General features: G+C 44.1%; 1 protein-coding gene across 1 annotated transcript in view; it reads right to left on the bottom strand.

Moving 5' to 3' along the window:
* Positions 1 to 18360, bottom strand: part of ADAM12 (ADAM metallopeptidase domain 12) — a 340119-nt gene extending 321759 nt beyond the window's left edge. Inside the window, exon 1 of the mRNA XM_055300220.1 lies at positions 18126 to 18360. Coding sequence (XP_055156195.1) covers positions 18126 to 18198 — 73 coding nt within the window. The 5' untranslated portion in view covers positions 18199 to 18360. The remainder of the gene's footprint in view (positions 1 to 18125) is intronic.
* Between the last annotated feature and the right edge of the window lie 851 nt (positions 18361 to 19211).

Genomic DNA, 19211 nt, shown 5'->3' on the forward strand with positions numbered 1-19211 from the left:
GAATTACTACATGAGAAACAGAGGAAATTTTGTAATGACAAAAGGACATATGCAGACATTAACAAGGTGGGGAACCTACACTAAGAGTCAAAATATGTAAGAAAGAAATAGATAGAACTGAAGGGAGAAATAGACCAATGGACAGCGCTAGGTAAGGTTACACTTACACTACTCGCCCAGCAACGGTGAACAACCAACCAGTGAGCTTCTAGAAGATTCGATCGCACCATCCACCAAGTCTGCCATATGTAGAGCACTCTTCACCCAACAGTTGCAAATACCACTTTCCTTCCCACTGCTTGTGGAATGAACACTCAGGACACAGACCACACACTGGGGTACAAAACGAGTCTCGACAGATGTAAAGACCAAAATCGGAAATGACCTATTATGTGATCACAAAATGAAATTAGAAATGAAAAACAAAACGATATCCTTTTAAATTCTCAAATACGTGGAAATTAAGCAATGCATTTCTATGGAAGCCATAGGTCAAGGAATTAAATTACAGGGGGGAATTTAAAATATTTTTAGCTGCATGATAATACAAACACAGCCCTTAAAAATCTGTACTATGTAGCTAAAGATGTGCTTCCGGGGATATTTCTATTTCTAGACGGTTCTGTGGGAAACAAAAAAAAAAAAAGAGTTTTGTGTCAATAACCTAAGGATCCACCACAGGAAGCTAAAAGAAGGGCAAAATCAAAGACAAAGTAGAAAGAAATACAAAAAGGTTGAAGGCTGGAAATAGAAGACAAAAGAGAAACTCTTTGAAACCAAACTTGCTTGTAGTACTACTGCTAAAATGGTTAAGCCCTTACTTAGCAAGATGAAAGAAAACACGACTTACCAATTTCAGGAAAGAAAGAGGGCGACATTAATATAGAGATAAGGGTATTACAATAAGAAAAATACTATGAAAAATGTTATGCCAATAAATTGAACTCAGAAGACATGAGTATGTTCTTTGGAAGTCACAAATGACCAGAGTGACACGAGAACGAGAAACACCTGTCTGGCCGTATCTCTGTTAAAGAAATTGAATTCACAACCAACGTCCTCCTCCCAACATGCACGCGCACCTGCCACTCTCAGCAGCCAGAGGATGGACATTTAAGAAATACCAACAATCCTACACTAAGTCTTGCACAAAATACGAGAGGAGGGAAAATCTCCCTAACCCTCATTACGAGGCCAACAAAACCCTTAGACCAAAACCAGACAAGAATATAATGAGAAAAATATTGCAAACCACTATCTCTTGAACATGGACTTAAAATCCTTAATAAAATATTAAGAAATTAAATCCAGTACTCTCTCTTTTTACTCACATGTATACACACACAGAGGGAAAGAACGGGCAGCTCATTTGTGGATCTAAATCGTCCATATTCCCAGGACTATACCTAATTAGGCCACCCTGTTCTTATTTATTTAAAACTTTTCAGCCACACGGATTTCACTATTCCTTTGATGACCTACTTCAACATTTTGTGATCTGGGCTTAGTTTTTAGGCTACTTCTACAAAGGACCCATGGTAAACCACCAAGAGAAAAATGTATTACAAAAATAAATAGGGCACAACCTTAAGAAATGTACTTTTAAAATTATTGTGAGTTTATCAACAATGGACTTTGATGTTCTCAAACAGTTGTATATAAAAATGTGTTTTTCCCCCAAACCACTGAAATCATCCAGCGTGGACATAAATAAAAGGATAACCAAGGTCAGTGTAAGGTGACAATATAAAACACAGTAAAATTTGTGAATTCCAAATTAGCCTGATGTGAGGTTTTATGTTTTGCTGTTGCTTTTGTAGTTGGCGGCCCGTTAAGCTTCGTTTCAGAGTCCTTTTATTCCCCAGCTGAATTTTCACTTCAAAGGTTTAAAATGGAGTAAAGAGAGAATGAAAAGAAAAACGTGAATATACAGCTGACTTTATCTTCACCTGGTCACTAGGTGCTAGTGAGAAAAACCCCAGCCCAAGGCAGCACCTGGTGCCCCATACCCATCCCTCCGCCCTGGGCGGCTTCTCAGGGAGGTCGTGGGAACACGCTCGAGCTGGTAGGGACCTCTTCTGATTTTTTATTAAATTATTAGTTCATGTCTTCTACCCAATACAAAAATAATATTCCAAGTAGAATTTCATATATTTCCCAGAGATGTTTCTTTTGGATCGCTCCAAGATACTAACCACCGGGCGCCTGGGCGGCTCAGTCCCGTAAGCGTCGGCCTCTTGATTTTGGCCCAGGTCACGATCTGGGGGTCGTGGAATGGAGCCCCGAGTCCTTGCTGAGCATGGAGCCTGATTCGCCCTCTCCCTCTGCTCCTCCCCCCTCTCTCTCGTTCTAAGAAATAAAATCTTTAGGAAAAAAAAAAAGATAGTAAAACTACCCCTTCTGCACCAAATATTAGGACACAAGGTCTTTTTAAAGAAGATCGTCCAAACAGGCGTCCTGTACCTGAGTTGTCCGCAGACCAAAGTTCAAGCAGGAGGAGGGCTTGAGGGGACCACCCTGGCTGAAAAGGAACAGCAGTAGGTGAAGGGGGCCGGGAGCTCAAGGCCAGGACCTCTGGAGCAGCTGGGATGCTCGGTGCGGGGGACACTGCGACGTGGATCTGGTCTCGGTCACCCTGGCCCTTAACTGCTGCCCGGGAAGACACACGGGGGATCCAGTGCAACGAGCCCTGGGACAGAGCAGTGGTGCTCCGAGGGCACTTGGCAGGTGGCATCTGGTGAGCGGCAGGCAGTTAGGGGCCTGGAGGCCACTGCACAGAACCACCTTCCCGCTAAGATGCTGCTGCTACCTCCGATGCGAGGCACGTCTGCAGACCAGCTGCCGCTGCCACAGCCCCACGTTACCTAGTTAACACCTGGGGGTAGGCGGACAGTGAAGGCGGCTCCCAGGGACCTCTGCAGCCCGTTGCTCCCATCCCTGCACAGCCTCCTCCCTGGGAGAGGGGCCGGCCTGCCCGCCAGTTTCTAACCCACAGAATATGCAACTAGGTTACAAATCTTGTGGCTTCTGTCTTTCTAGCACATTCTCTCTGCTGCCTTCTAAGCTTGCTTGCTGGGCTGAAACCAGCTGTCATGTTGGACAGGGAAGTGAGGGAGGCCTCCGGCCAAGGGCCAGCTAGGAACTGGGACCCTCAGGCCAACAGCTCTCAGGGAGCTAAGCTCTGCCTGTAACCACGTGAGCCTGGAAGCAGAGCCTTTCCCAGTGCAACCTTCAGATGGACGCCTGGCCCAGCGGTCACCTTGCTTGCAGCCCGGGACAGAAGCCAAAGAAGGGGACACAGCTGTGCCCATGTTCCTGACCCCTGAAACTGTGGGATCAGAGCGTGTGCTACTTTAAACCACTGAGTTATGCTCACTTGTGACACAGCAATAGATAACTAATGCATTTGGGTACGTGCATTTATAATTGAGATATTTCTACAGCCGTCATGGATAGAAGTGACCAGGGTGAGTCCTCTAGCTTATTTGTGAGAGAGGACACATAATTATCAAGCAATAAGCTACCCTGGCAGAGAAAACATACATTAGCTATGTCCACACATGTCCCTTGAATGCAAAACCAAAAGGTCAATACAGTTGGGCCCTGAAAATGGGTCCTTAGCCCTCTCTCTCCTGTCAGTCCCTGTGGGGCAGGACCCACCCCAGGAAAAGTCTCCAGCATCTACACAGAGAACAGCTCAAGTGTCATTCTACCCAGCGTCTTCCTGGCAAGATGAGCTACTCTCTCCTCAACCCTGATACCCCAAGATCAACACAAGATGGGACAGCTGTGAAGGGTTCCCAAAGGGCACTGGGGAGTCATGGTTCATTCCAGGGGAGCCAAGGCTAAGCCACTGTGGGCCTGAAATCCACCATCTAGTTTGGTTGTGGCTCAGCCTCCGAGAAGACGGAGCCAAAGCAAATAGCAAGTGCCCTTTGCCTCAGTCCCCTTACCTGTAAATTGGAAATAGTTGTAGCATGTCCCTCCTGGGACTGTCATGAGATTTTAGTGAGAGGTTCACGTAGAGGGCTTAATCCAGCATGCGCTGGATGCCCAGCTCCATGCCAGGGCCATCACAATGACAGGTACTAGTATGCCCACTTCCTTTGCCTAGTTGTCTATTTGGACAGTACTTCTGTGCATGATCTTGCTGTGCCACCCGCCTGCTGGGTGACCGTGTACAAGTTGAACTTCCCAACCTTGGCTTTCATATCAGGAAAGGTGACTGGTCATGGTATCTCCTGCCCAGACCCACGGTGATGCACCAAGGTTGTGTGTAAGCTCCTGGACCAGTGCTGGCGTATGGAAGTTATAAAAGCAAACACTCCTTTATGGAATTCCTTCATTCTGTCCTCAAAGTGAGAGCAAGGACCTTCAGGAAATAGGACTGTCATCCAGGTACACAGGTAAAACTAACTACGAGTGGAGTGTGGTCTCAGAATGTGTTGAGATAAGACTCAGTGGACATTTTTTGAAAATTCATTTGGTTCTTTGCAACTCAAGGGAAAAGGTAGCCAGAACCAATAGTTTAAGATTCAGGAGATAAACAATCTTGGCAGTGAGGGGAAAAATACCTTTCCATTTACTTATCTTCTTTCCTACAAATTGGGAAAAATAACATCCACATCCAGTCTTACAGGGGAACATTTTTGTCAGAGTCTGGAATGTTCTAAATTTTCCTGACTAGAAACACAAGGATGCAGAGCGTCTAAGTGGCCATACTGTTGCAATCCCATGCTTTAATTGGTAATTAGCACAAAAGAGCTTATCTGCATGCTTCATCCGCAGAATGTCAAAGATTCCTATTTCTACTGAAATCCTACAAACACCTACCTAGCACTTTGGTGAGCATTTTGCATTTTACATTTTATTTTCCTTGTAATCCTACTCTCAGGGCTCCTCCCAAGCCCCTTTCTCAACAAGCCAGTGGAAGGTGAAGGCTGGGAAAATCATGCCCCTGGCCTGGGTCTCTGCCATCACTCGTGTTCTCTCCAGCCCTATGCTGAGCCTGCAGCACGTCCCGTAAGTGGAGAAGAAGGAAACAAATATATATATATTATATAATAATAATATAATATATATTAATATATATATATTTTGCTATACCTAAATATATCTGACCTTATTAGAATGATCCCAAATGATCCTGGTTAACAGAGATGCCCCCACCCAAGACTAATAAAAACAAAGACTGAAACACAAGATTTCAGGCCAGAGGAGAAGAAACAGAGCCATCCTGTTTTCCCAAACCTCTGCCTCCCCAGTGTTGACCTCCAGGATTAACCTGCACACCATCTTCCAACAGCAGGAGGGACGGCAGCCCATGGAAGCTGAGAACTTTGTGCTTCCCAAGGCATGAGCCCTACGTACATCACTGAACTGACAGTCGTACCTACTATGTGCCCCTCAGCCTTAAGGAAGGACTCAAATCACAAAATGCTCTGCCCAACATGCCCATACTTCAGTGCTCCAACAACTCAGCGAGGCAGGCTGTAAACTTCTTCTCTCTTTAATCGTTTTTAATTTTTTTTTAAGATTTTATTCATTTGTTCATGAGAGACACACAGAGAGAGGCAGAGACACAGGCAGAGGGAGAGCAGGCTCCTTGCGGGGAGCCCAATGTAAGACTCCATCCTGGGACCCCAGGATCATGACCTGAGCCAAAGGCAGATGCTCAACCACCGAGCCACCCAGGTGCCCCTAAATTTTTTTTTTAATGCGAGGCTTGAACTCACAACCCTAAGATCAAGACCTGAGCCAAGATCAAGACCTGCTTACCTGACTGAGCCAGCCAGGCGCCCTCGTATCCTCAATTCTTCTGTGACAAAGGAAACTGAGGTTCAGAAAGATTGAGTAGCTTCCTCAGGCCACACAGCTGTAGAAAGGCCAGGCCTTCTCAGTCCAGGTCCGTGTGCTGGCATGACCCCTGGCGCCCCTCAATGTCATCACTGCAGTGCGAGAACACACAGCACCCTCAACCCCACTAACTCTGCATGGAGGTACCTCCAGGAGCGAGGGAGGTTAAAGAACTCTCCTTACGCCCATAAGAGGAGCAAAAGCCTCTACTAGAGATCTTTTCAAGCTTTACAATAGTGGTCTTGGGACGCCTGGGTGGCTTAGTGGTTGAGCACCCACCTTTGGCTCAGGTCGTGATCCCAGGATCCTGGGATCGAGTCCCACATCGGGCTCCCTGCACGGAGCCTGCTTCTCCCTCTGCCTGTGTCCCTGCCTCTCTGTGTCTCTCAGGAATAAATAAATGCAATCTTTAAAAAAAAAAAAAGTTGCCTTGACTTGACCTTTCAAACTGTCCCGTCTCGTCCCTCTGCCACGCCTTTGAAATCACTTTCCTACCAAACCTCTGTCACCAACACGGTGGCCCTCAGCTGTGCCGAGTCAGAAAGAAGGTTGAAAAGCACTTTTTCAGGGTGGGTAGGGATACGAGAAGGGAGGAGAGACCCTGAACCATGCCGAAGTGTGACTGGAAGTTTCAGGGGGATCATCTACTATAGCCGAGGAACAGACTTTCCCTAAGAAACTGAAAGGGAAGTTTCATGAATCGAATATGCTAAATCCAAATTTTAGTAACAAATCAGGCATCTGATTTGAGATAAATCAGTAGAGGACTCATTCTGTATGGGATCATGTTATTCATTCCAAGAGTTACAAAGATACGCAGATGAGTGTTTCAATCACCAGCTTACCCCATTATACAATCCTCTCTCTATATTAGAACTTTAAAGTATGGAACAAATTCAATATACGTCCTGGAAGGCTCACATGAATGGAATTCTGTTGACACCTCCGCTGGCAGAGGAGCGGCTTCTGGGAGTGTATTCCGGCCTTGTTTCCCAGCTGTTCACATTCTGCCTCAGCCAGAGGAAGATGGGAACAGCTGACGGCTTCACCCCCAAAGCTCAGCTTGGCCCCATCATTAGCACATCTCACCCCTGCAGCTGCCAAGGCAAAGACTAACATGCCAGCAGGAAAGCAGCTGACTCGCTTTTCTGACCAAGCTTTGGCATATTGGAAGCTGAGAACCAGGGTGCCAGGTGGGTTCAACTCATTTTTCTGTACATCTGTAGCATCGACTCACTCTACATGCCAGGAGATGAGCAGCTGTGTCTGTTTTTCTCACCATAACATCCCCAGTGCCTGGCACAAATCTGAGATTGCTGTAGGCAAATAAATTTGTTGACTAAGATAACCCAATGTTGGGGACTCCCAGTCTGAAAGCATGGTGGACTGAGCTGATTCAGATAGAAAATTTGGTCAAGACAAACACATAAAAGTCTTAAATTAAATGTGGGGTTTTTAGAGTATATACGTAACAAAACTAGAAAGAAAGGAAAGGAAATTACCAGGATCCATAAACTAAAAAAAGAATTCGTAGCCAGTGCATTCCAAACTATGCCAATGCCATCAGTGCCGTAGAGAACCAGCAAGATACAGGTCCACAGTCTAGGAACTGTCAGTTTAATGTTGGGCAGTACGACTGCAAACACAGGAGATGGGAACTGGAGCCAGGACCCCTGCATAAAGCCAGGATCTTGCAAGACTGCCCTTCCCAAGTTCAAGGGGTTAGAAAAACTCTACCAAATGCCCCAGGGAAACTGCAAAGTGGAATGTCTACCCAGAGAGTTCATGAGGGTTAGAGGGTCACCCAGGAGAAATCAAAACCTCCAGCCTTCATTACATGGGTGTAGAGACCAATATTATAATAATCATATAGCACACAATTCCCAAAATGAGAAATTAACATAAAAACTGAGCTCAGATGAGTGGAATCCTTGAAATACCCATCATAAGTAAATGCTGCACTAGACTCCTCATAATCCCAAGTGCATAAGACTCCCATGGAAGCAGTAGTAGCGGATGGGAAAAACTGAAAATGAGTTTGCAATTCAAAATTGCAAGGAGAAGAGATAACATGACAATACAGATTCAGCACCCTAAGAAATAGAGAAAAATCTAAAAGGAATATATGTGTATATATGTATCCCTTTTATATCCCCATCCTCCATCTCCCTAAAAGTTTTGAAGACATAGAACACATAAAACCATAATGGAAAAATTTTTTTAATTATTTGTAAATGATCTGGCAGGTTTAAAAGATTAAAAAGCTTCTATAAATGAAAAATAAAAGGCATTGAAAATGCAAAGTAAGTCCATAGACAGTCTAAACAGCAATATAGACATTGCTTGAAAGAGACCTGGGAAATGAGCTTTGGGCCCAGAGACATCAGAGTGGCAGAAACAGAAATTAAAAGCAGTGCGACTGAATGATAAGGGCTCATTACATATCATCAAAGTCCAAAGAAGGTAACGGAGAAAACAAAGCAAAATAGTCATTGAAGAGGTGATGATGAAGAATTTTTAATAATTGGCTGGATTCGAGACACATGTCAAGAGGGGATATACACAAATTAAAAATAAATGCATATCAAAAATATAATAAAAACTTCAGCACCATAAAACAAACAAGTGAAAAAACAAATAACAATCTTAGGAGGAACCAGATAAAAAAGCAGGTTTAGTTCAAAGAAATCATCATTGAACTAAAGGCTTCTCAACAATAATAGTAGAGACCAGGATACAATAGATAACATCCACTGAAGGACAATAATCATCAACCTGGAATTCTATACATAGTTAACCTAACATTCATGAGAAAGAGAAAACAAACATTTTTTAGGCAAATACAGAGAATTTGCTACTTGTAGATCTTGAATGAAAGACTACTTTGATAAGAAGCAAACTAAATCCAGGAGGCAAAAGTAGTTTGCAAGAAGCCATGATGGAAGAGAAGAACTGGTTACACTGAACTAATCTAAAATATCCAAGACTGTAAAAAACAAAAACAAAGTCTATCATTGCCCCATGACATTTTTGATAATGTGTTTCAAACTAGAATAAAATGCTAGATAATAACTGGTGGGAGAAGAGATGAAAGGCACTAAGCATGCTTGGCCTATAGTACTGTTTGAGGGGAGGCTAGAGTTACTGACCACCTCTACACTTTGGTGCCTGAGGTGCAAATATTAAAAATTTAACAGTACTACTAAAATTGAGGAAATGGAATATATAACCTCTAAATTAACAGAGCTGGACAGAAGTAGGTGTAAATAATCCCTCAGTAATATAATAGGAGATAGAAAAGGAAAAGTATCTAAAAATAGCAATGGTAACTTGAGAAAAAAATAGAAGAAAAGTTCAAAATTTTCAAAAGTCACAATAAATGTAAATGCATAAAACTAGTTGGTTAATAGGCAGCAATTACAAAGTTTTAAAAATCCAGGCATATTTTCTTTATGATGGACACTTGTGAAACATAACATGGAAAATTTTTATGTAAAGAGATGGGAAAAATATACCAGAAGAGTTTGAACCAAAAGAAAACTGATAGAGTAATTTTGTCTTAGACAGGGGTACCTGGGTGGCTCAGTGATTGAGCATCTACCTTTGGGTCAGGTCATGATCCCAGAGTCCTGGGATCAAGTCACAAATCAGGCTCCCCATGAGGAGCCTGCTTCTCCCTCTGCCTGTGTCTCTGCCTCTCTCTCTGTGTCTCATGAATAAATAAAATCTTTTAAAAAGATAATAAACATCTTAATGGTGAAAAGCTAGTTATTCTCACTGAAGTTCAGAAACAGTCCAAGGACACTTGGAATCACCATTTTTGTTTATCATTATAATAAAGGTGCTAGCCAATGAATGAAGAGATAGAATGTATAAGAACTACAAAGAAAAAACAAAATTTACAATCACTTTCTGGTGATAATTCTTTTAGAATTTCTATAAAACCAATTTAAAAACTATCAGAATAAAAATCAAGCAAAGTCACTGAATTCAAAAGTAAAACACAAAAAGCAGTAACGTTCATTTATACTGAAAACGTCAATGAGAATTTTTTAAAAGATATAAATCCAAAAAAAAAAAAAGATATAAACCCACCAATAAAACAAGAATAGCCATAAGCTGGTATTTGTTGAAGCTGAGAAACAGAGAAGTGTGTTCATTACACCAGTCTATTTTTGTAGGTGTTTAAAATTTTCCATATTAGAAAGTGAAAACCTAAAAATAAAAATAGTGATAACATTCAGAACAATAAATCTGTTAGGTACTCAGCGTACCTCAAAATATATCTTACAGAGATGTGCAAGAACTTTAAAGAAAAAATTATTTAAAACTTATTGAATAACATTAAAAAAATATGAACAAAGAAGTGACCATATTCATGAAGCAAAGCTTTGATGTCGTGAGGTAGTGAATTCTCCCTCAAACTAATCTACAAGTCCCCATAGGGTATTTTGCAGAACTTACCAAGATATTCTAAAGTCTCCATGAAATACTAATGTTTCAAGAATAGTCCAGAGAATTTTAAAGGAGAGTAAGGAGAGGAAGAAGGAAAATTAATGTTAATATTCTTTGAGCACTTAGCATGACCTGTCCAAAGCACTTTCCATACATTATTTCATTTACTCCTCCCCACACCCTTGTGGGGTCAGATGCTATTATTATCACCATTTTATGGAGGGAGAAACTGGAGAAAAAAAGCTTGCACAATTTGTGTGAGGTCTAAGGTGACCAATCTTTAAGGTTTGTTCTACACTAAGGGTTTCTTGCAACAGGGGATTCTCAAGTGCTAAAACTGGGAAATTCCTGACAGCATAGGATATTAACCACTTTCCCAAGGTCACATGTCAGTAACTGGGTGGCACGGCTAATATGTCAACACTGGCAAGGTGACCTCAGGGTCTGTCCTCTACACCACTATGTGTCAACCAATTTAAACACTTAGGATTGATTACCAAGTACAGAAACTTGAATGCAGGAGGATGCTGGAGATAGGATAAATAAATATCCAACAGGATAGGGAACCCAGAAGCACATCTATCTATACTTGGTATTTATCAGAAGGGAGAAAGGATTCAAGAGATGTTAACCAGAATGACTGATTATCTTATCTATATGTGAAAAAAACAAATGCGGACTTCCTACAATAAATAAAAAATAAAGTCCAGTTATATTAAAAGTTAAAATTTAAAAGAAATAATAATAATTATTATTATAAGTGGGCTCCACACCCAGCATAGAGCTCAACACCAGGCTTGAACTCACAACCCAGAGCTTGAGACCTGAGCTGAAATCGAGTCTAGCAAGTCACCGACTGAGACATTCAGGTGCCCCTAGAAGAAACTATTTTTAAATCTCCATTGGAGTTTAGGAAAGAGAAAAATATTTAAACAAACCTAGAAAACTGGGCAAATGATAAGACTAAATAAGTCAAAGAAACACAGAAAATAATACAGACATATAAAAAGAGTCTTAGAGTCTCTAGTAATCAGGAAATTGACAAAATAATGAAATAGTTCACATCCGGCTTGGTAACATTTAAAAGTCTGAAAATGTCAACTATTTGCAAAAACACAGGTAACCAGAACTTTCTGACAAGTAGGCATGTCAACTGGTACAACCAATTTAGAAAGCAATAGAGCAAAACATATTAAAGTGGAAAACTGGCGTACTGTGCAATTCATTTGTAACAGATTCTCTAGAGCCCACGCCTATACAAGGAGACAGGTACAAGTATCCCTGCTCCACTGCAGTATCAGGAAGTTGGGAAAAACAGATATTTGTCACTAGAAATGCACAATTTTGGCTCATTCAGTTAAAAGAAATGAAGAAAGCACATGTATCAACATGAATGTCTTTAAAAATATCGATTTAAAGGTAGCAAGTTGCAGAAGGCTCTTGTATACAGTAGGCTACTATTCACATAATATTTAAATACAAAAAATATTGATTAGGGATATGTAGGAGATGAGGCTGCCCAATTTTTTAAGGAGTTGTCTAGAAGCTGAGCTCTTAATATCACCTTGGAAGGACATGAAAGCTTAAGAGATAAAAAAAAATATCAATACGATGCTGAATTATTCAGGTTCTCCATCCCATCTATCAGTTGGAGGCAAGGTATATTGGGCATTAAATTAACACACAAGGATGCAGAATGAAAAACGAGCTGAAGGAAGTATGAAGATTGAAGTGGCAGCCTGTCAGACAGCATGACACTCAGTGCACACATTTCAGTTGGCAAACAAAGTTGCGGCTTAAAACTAAGCCAAACTATAATCTCATTGCTAGAGATGTTTTAATTAGGCCAAAGACATAGTACACAGACTACAAAATGCTCCCCAGGGCTAGGTTAAGACTAGTCTCCGTCATGAGATAGCCTAGAGACCGCTCTACATCTGCAACTTGGCAGATATTCACCATCTGAAGCTGTGGTTTCCTCCTCTGTAGAGTGAGGGCAATAGCAGGACCTGGGGCAAGACTCTCAGATGAGGATGATATGAAGTGGTGCATGCAAAGATCTCAGAACTGCCCCAGGCATCAAAGCACTCAATAAATGCCTTTTTAAGTAACTATGTGCTAGTATAAACACTTTGGGTTTAATAAAATACTAAACAAACATATAGAGAAGTAGCTACTAAAAATGCATAGAAACTATTTCTTGAAACATTTTGTCCAGATTATATCAACTTCACTTTCTCAACCCCAGGGAGCTGATAATTAAAGAGTTGTACATACCACAGAGTTGTTTAATACAGCTCCCAGTGGGTACACAGCCAAAGGGCTATACGGCTAGCCATTTGGCATAGAAGAAACATCTGAAAATGTTTTTCACACCTGTCTTTATAAATCATAGATACAGCAGGAACAGTTCATCTTAAAAAGGCTTCTGGAACACAAAACAAAAAAAATATTTTTTTGCAATTGTAATGAGTTCATTACAGCATCATCTACACCAGGAGGAAATATGTTTAGCATCTTTACGTGATGCAGTTGGATTGCTTTAAAAAAAAAAATCTTCAGTTTCCACAGCTGCAACGTCTATCTAATTAGGTATATATTGACTTTGAACATTTATAGATTTTTAAAAGAAAGTTTTAAAACATTTAAAAATGGATGTAATTTTTGTTTCCACAAGGAAGGAACAGAAAGAGCCAAGTAACAATTAAGAGGAAGAAAGTGTGTCTATGTGGAGGGAGTGGGAACAGAAGCAAGGGCTGACTTCTGAATGTACACGGCAGACCCACAGGTGTTTATCAGCACTCCCTCCTGAAACCCCACAATAAGGAAAAACAATAATAACAATGATTTTAAAAACAATGCATTGGAGAGAAGCTAACAGGTAAGAGAGAGCAAACAAAACTTTCAAAGATGGAGGAGGAAGGATGAGTGATTTCCTACTTAGCGGAAGAGAGGGGGCTGGATCCCTGCTGCTTAGGGAGGAGGGAAGCCACTGAGCAGGTGAGATGGATGAGCATAACCTGAAAATAGTTGGAAATGAGAGGCAGGGGCACCTTTGATGGCCAGTACAGGCTGGGCTGAAATATCATCCAAAGAAAAATCAGAGCCCTAGATTCCTTGCAAAGCTACCATGGCAAGGGGATGGATCCTTCCTCTCTGACAGATAAGGAGATGTATTTTCCGGAGACTCTGAAGCAGAGAGGTTCTGTGCTCAAGGACCCCAGGCATAGCTAAGGGAGAGAAAGGAAGCAAGGAGCCAAAGTGAAAACAAAATGATGAATTAAAAACAACAACAACAACACACACTTAAGAGCGAAATATCCACTTTAGCCTTGTTCCCCTTGCTCAGCTCACAGACCTCCTAGTCAGGCTTCAATCACTTCTGCAGGAGGATGCACAGTTCTCCTTAGGGAAAATAGACCAGCCTGAGAAATAAAATATAGTCAGTGATGTATGAAGGTCCCTGCAACAAAGTTCTGCTTTAGAAGCACACAGAACATTCAATCAGCCTCTTAGTGCCTCATAATTGAATATAAACAACCAAAATTCAGAATTCTGAAGAAATTCAGAGATTAAAACAAATGGGGATGGAGAAGAACCTCAGAGCTCATGATGCAAATGAAGTGAGCAAAAAAAAATGCTCAAAAGATAAAAATACGCTCCAAGATTTCACCAAAATCTTACATTTTTTACAAATAAAAGGGGGGGATAACATTAATAGAACAACAACAACAAAAACACCTCCTGGAAATTAACTGTCTGGTAGAAATAACAAATTCAATAGCAAGATTAGAAAATGAAACTAAGCAAAGTCTCCCAGAAAGTAGAACAAAAATACAGAGATGAAGAATAAATAAGGAAATTAGAGAAAGTTTGCAGGAGATTGGGACATCCAGCTAATAACAGTTTCATAAAAAGCATGACAGAAAGTAGCAAGGAAGAAATAATTGAAAAAAAAATAATAATTGAAGAAGTAGTACAAGAAAGTGACTCAAATTTCATAGCATGGATTTTCAAACTGAAAAGGGGCCACAGAGTTCCCAGCACGATAACTGACAAGAACTTCATTAAAGCAAATCATCATGAAATGTAAAAATATTAGGGATAAAAAAGATTATATTAGCCTCCAGGAAAAAAAAAAGTCTATTTAAAGGACTGACAAAGTGCTATCAAGTTCTCAAGCAGCAATGGGCATACAGACAGTAAAGAAATATCTTATAAAATGCTGAGGAAATAGGCCTGAAGTTTTATACCTAAACAAACTAGCAAAAGTGGAATACACACACACACACACACACACACACAGTTATCTTTATGCAAGGTATGGCGGGCACATGTGCTGACCTGTCTTACTTACAGAGCTCTCTTTTGTTTAAAATACCAATGTGCACTGCTAAAAAAAAAATTAGGCACTTTTCTATTTTTTTCATGCAGTTAGCAGTGGCCCTGCATCACAGGCTGACCAAGAGAAAATCTGCTACAAAGGTTTCTGGAAGTATTCTTATTTTCCTGCTAAAAGAGATTTGATGGGCTCTGCTGTTTGCCTCTTCTGCCCTTCACTGCCTAGAATTCAGATATGATGCTAAGAGGCAGAGCAGTTATCATGAGACCATGGGGCAGAAGCATAAAAGCAAAAGTCAACACATGAGGACGACAGTTACAAACAAAAGTAAACGTTTGGGTCCCTGAGAGGCTTAAGGGTGCACTACACCAGCTATTACACTGCTTATTTCAGAGCTGTGTGTCAGATAAAGGTAAAGAAAAAAAAACTTAAAAAAAATTCTGTAGTCAGGTTTTCTGTTATTTGCTACTGAATATTGCTAGCAAGTTATCAAGTAGTTTCATCTCCCATGCACCCATCCTTAGGAAGTTCCTAGAAGATGGGCCCCCCCAAAAGTAAGGAATAAGCTATGAAAGAGAAAGTTATGGTGCAGAAACAGGTGATCCCACAGAGGAAGGATGCAAAATGAATTGCGAGCATCTTAGTAGTAAGAGTAGTCTTGAGACAACAGCTGCACTGTATCCTAAAAAGTAACTAGTTTATATATATCCAAAAGGATAAAGGGCTCCAGGAGAGAGAACATTAAATAAAAATAAATGATGGATAGATTACCTGATGTGTTTGATCATGTTGAAAGGAATTTAATAGTTCTCCCAGAAAGTCTGGAAGTTAGAGATTGGTATACAGGAAATAAAGCAAAAACAGGTGTTTTTTTTAAAAAGCAATTATTAACTCTAGGAAAAACAAAAAGTTGCAAGAGGTATGAAATGGAATCATAGAACACTGTGTGGCTCAATTGTGAACAATATTTGCAGTCTTCATAGAGCGAACACTGAGTTTTGTTTTTTAAAAATTATGGCAACACTATACTGGAAAGTTGGAAAGAAGAGATGCCAGTGTGGCTAGAGTAGAATGAGGAAGGAGGGGAATGGTAAGAAAGGAGATCATAGAGGAAAACAGGGATTAGGTTATCCAGAGGTTTGAATTTTCTTTCCTAAGAGCTGCAGAAAGCCACTGGAGAGTTTTAAACAGGAAACCAGCATGATCCAACTCATGATTGAAAATGATGACTTTGGCTGTAGTATTGGGAAGAATACACTGTGCAGGGGCAGGAGGGAGAGCCAGCAGACCAGTTAGGAGGCTACTCTAGCAAGGATACGAGGCTTCTGCAGAAGAGAGAAAAAGAAATTGAAAAGGGGGGCTGGGTTGGGGAAGGCATACTTCGAAACGGTGGGCAGAGGGCAGATGGGAATCCATCTTAGAGGCTGATAGCTTTTAGGGAGAAAGGCGTCACCCTCCATGTGTTAGCAGGAGACATCTGGAGAAGGCAGAGGGTGTCCTCACTGAGCTGGGAAGGCTGGGGAAGGAATGGATTCAGGTGTAGAGGGTACGGGATCTAGGGTTCTGTTTTGGACCTCTTGGGTACCAGGTAGACAACTGTTCTGAGTCATGGGGTAACACACAGGGAGACAACCCCCAGCATATATATACTCTGCCTTCAACAAGTAGTAATTCCTCCTTTTCTCTTGCCAACACAGAGACATGTTTTATTATATGCTTGGATTTTTAAGCAACCGCAATGCCAGGATTTGGGGGGCACTGATTGATCTAAGAACTGATACTGAGAATCCAAAGATAAACAAGCAGTGAATCCTGGGATATCACAACATATACCCCACTCAAAATGTTTAGGTCTAACCGGTTTTGTACTCGAGTCATATCCACCCCAAGGAAAAACTCTCTCCACCAAAGCTGCAGTCATAAAATAATAAAAGATCCCCCACTCCGTGAAATAATTTCCCTTTATTAGCCTGATTGAGTAAACATTTCCTTCCAAAACAGATAATTCATGTTGTCCGTGCTCAGTGGACCTCAGTCTATGTGTGCGGAGCATATGCCAAGCTAAGGACCACCTCGGGCACTTGGGAGATTCCGTTTGAGTCTTAAAAAGTCCCTTCTCAGTAAACATTCAAAAGGACCAATTTGTACAAAAGCCTCTTGACTACTATTATTTCCATTCGCAAGTCATAGAGCTCTTTAACCAGTCAGCAGTATTCTTTCTTGGCTTCCCCCCATTGTTTTTCACTGCTTCGTGCAATCCTTTTATTTAATCATTGATTCCCCAATTGGTCTTCATTGCTGCGCGGATTTCAACGAGAGCTGGGTTTTAGCCACATTACAGTAGATGTGGTGGGGGCGGAGGGTAGCAGTGGCAATCGCAAAATAAAACGTACCATAAAGTGGTAACGGCTCATGATTGAGGCCAGTTGTTGAAAAATAAATGCCTGTTCTCGGAGAGAACCATAGACGAATATTCAAGTCGGAGGCCGAGGCAGGCCATTCATTGGTGGGCAGACAGCGCCTCTGGCGGCAGAGAGGCCGCGCTGGCGGCGCCCAGGAGAGAAGCTGCTGAATTTTTAAAAAGGCACCTGCTGGGTGAGTCCTCATCATGCAAACACTGAAGCTCCACAGGTGCCCAGGCTTAAGGGGATGCCACTCGAGGAGCTCTAGATCCATAAAACAGCTGTCACACCTACACTTTTTTAACTTCGAAAGGCGTTGTCGCTTCACACAGGTTGATTTAAACGATGATTTATTGCCCAGACACTGACCAAGTGGCGGCAGGCGGAAAAATTCTGCTCAAGTTTGGCCGCCACTGACAACGGGGGAGCGATCTCGAATTTAAAAAAAGAAAAAGAAAAGAAAGAAAAAGAAAAAAAAAAGGTGGGAAAGAAAACTAAAGAAGTAGATGAAGAGTTGACTTAAAAAAAAAAAAAAGGAAGACCGCTTGGCATATGCGCCAACGGGCACACCTGCGGCCGAGGGGATGGCTCACCTGTGTCACTGTGCTCCCCCCCCCCTCCAGGTGCATCCGTGGGGGTGGAAAGTGGAAACTTGTCGGAGGCCGCCTGGCCCAGAACTTGGGGAGTGGGTTCGCTAGGGGAGGGGGTCAGGAAGAGGAGCCGACGCACACCATCCCGAGCCACACGTGTAACTGTCAAGGCTTAGACACCCTGGCAAAGGGCACCCCAAGGGGGAGGCGAGCAGCCGCGAGGCTGTGCCGTCCGGGCTCCGCGCTGGCATCCTCCGGGCCCCGAGCCAAGCGCTCCCTCCTGCACACCCCCCCCCCCATCCCTGGGCACTGGCACCTTAGGGAGCAGGGGCTCCCCTCGGCGCCGGGAGCGGGGGCCCCGGGGCTCTCGGCACATGCGCCCCGCGCGCCCCCCGCGAGGTGTCCCCGTGGGGACGAGCCCCCCTCCCCCCCCAGGGCTGGACAGGAGGCCCGGGGAGCCCCGCGGGCTGGGACACTTACCTCGGGCCGCGGGGGGCGCCAGCAGGGCCCCGGCCAGGGCGAGCAGGAGGGCGCGGGCGGGGGGCGCTGCCATGGTGGGCGGCCTTGGGTGCAGCAGCTCTGGGGCCGGGCGGCGGGCGCTGCACCATCCCCCGCGGGCGGCGCCACCCGAGGGCTCTCCCGCCGCAGGGACGCAGCCCCGGAGCCCTCGCGCAGCGCCCGCGCCGCCGAGGAGCCAGGCTAGGCTTTCATTTTTCTAAAAAAAAAAAAAAAAGTCCCCCCCCCCCAATCCTCCGCCCGCCCCCGGTGTGTGCGTGTGCGCGCGCGCGCGGCTCTGGCACGAGCCGGCCTTGACCGTTGCAGTGAGTGAGCAAAGTGTCCGAGTTGGCCCGGGACGAGGAGGACCGGCGGGGACGGGGAGGGCGGGCAGGCCTGTGAAATGGATCCACGGCCAGCAGCCCCCGCTCTCATTACCACGGAACAAATTAGCGTCTCCCCCGCCCGCCGGCGGCGTCCCGCGGGTCCTAGAGACCGCTCGGGCCCCCCGCCCCCCCCCCCGCCAGGGTCCCTCCCAGACCCGCGGCTCGGCCCCCCCACCTCCCCCCACCTCCCCCCACCTGCCCCCCCACCCCCGGGGGCGGCTCGGGGCCGCGCGCCCCGGCGGCACAGACGTGGCTCGGTGGCTGCGCGGGCGCCCGGAGCGCACACCTCCCCGCCCCGGGATGATGTGGCCGCGGGCCCCGGGGCGCCCCGCTGCCAAGAGCACACGCGGCTGCACGGTCCAGCTTTCCAGGCTGAGGCTGGAAACGATGACTCGGCGGCTCGCTCCCCGGGTAGCGGGTCTGAAAGGCCGTCCTGCGTGCGCCCCGGCGTGCGCCCCCCCCAGCCCCCCCGGGGCCTGTGCCCTCCGCGCCCCCGGCCCCCACCCCTCGGACACCGCGGCCCTGGAGAGTCATCTCGGACCCCCAGGGCGCAAGACGACCTCTAGCCATTGCGCTTCGGATGCACTGCTGTAGGTTTTAGGTTGCTTCCCCCCCCCCCCAGGGCAAGGCCCCACAGAGGGCTCCCCAAACCTTCCCGATCCTGGAGAAGCATCTGAGTGTGTCC

Source organism: Nyctereutes procyonoides, unplaced genomic scaffold (genome assembly GCF_905146905.1).
Source record: "Nyctereutes procyonoides isolate TBG_1078 unplaced genomic scaffold, NYPRO_anot_genome, whole genome shotgun sequence".
NCBI lineage: Eukaryota > Metazoa > Chordata > Mammalia > Carnivora > Canidae > Nyctereutes > Nyctereutes procyonoides.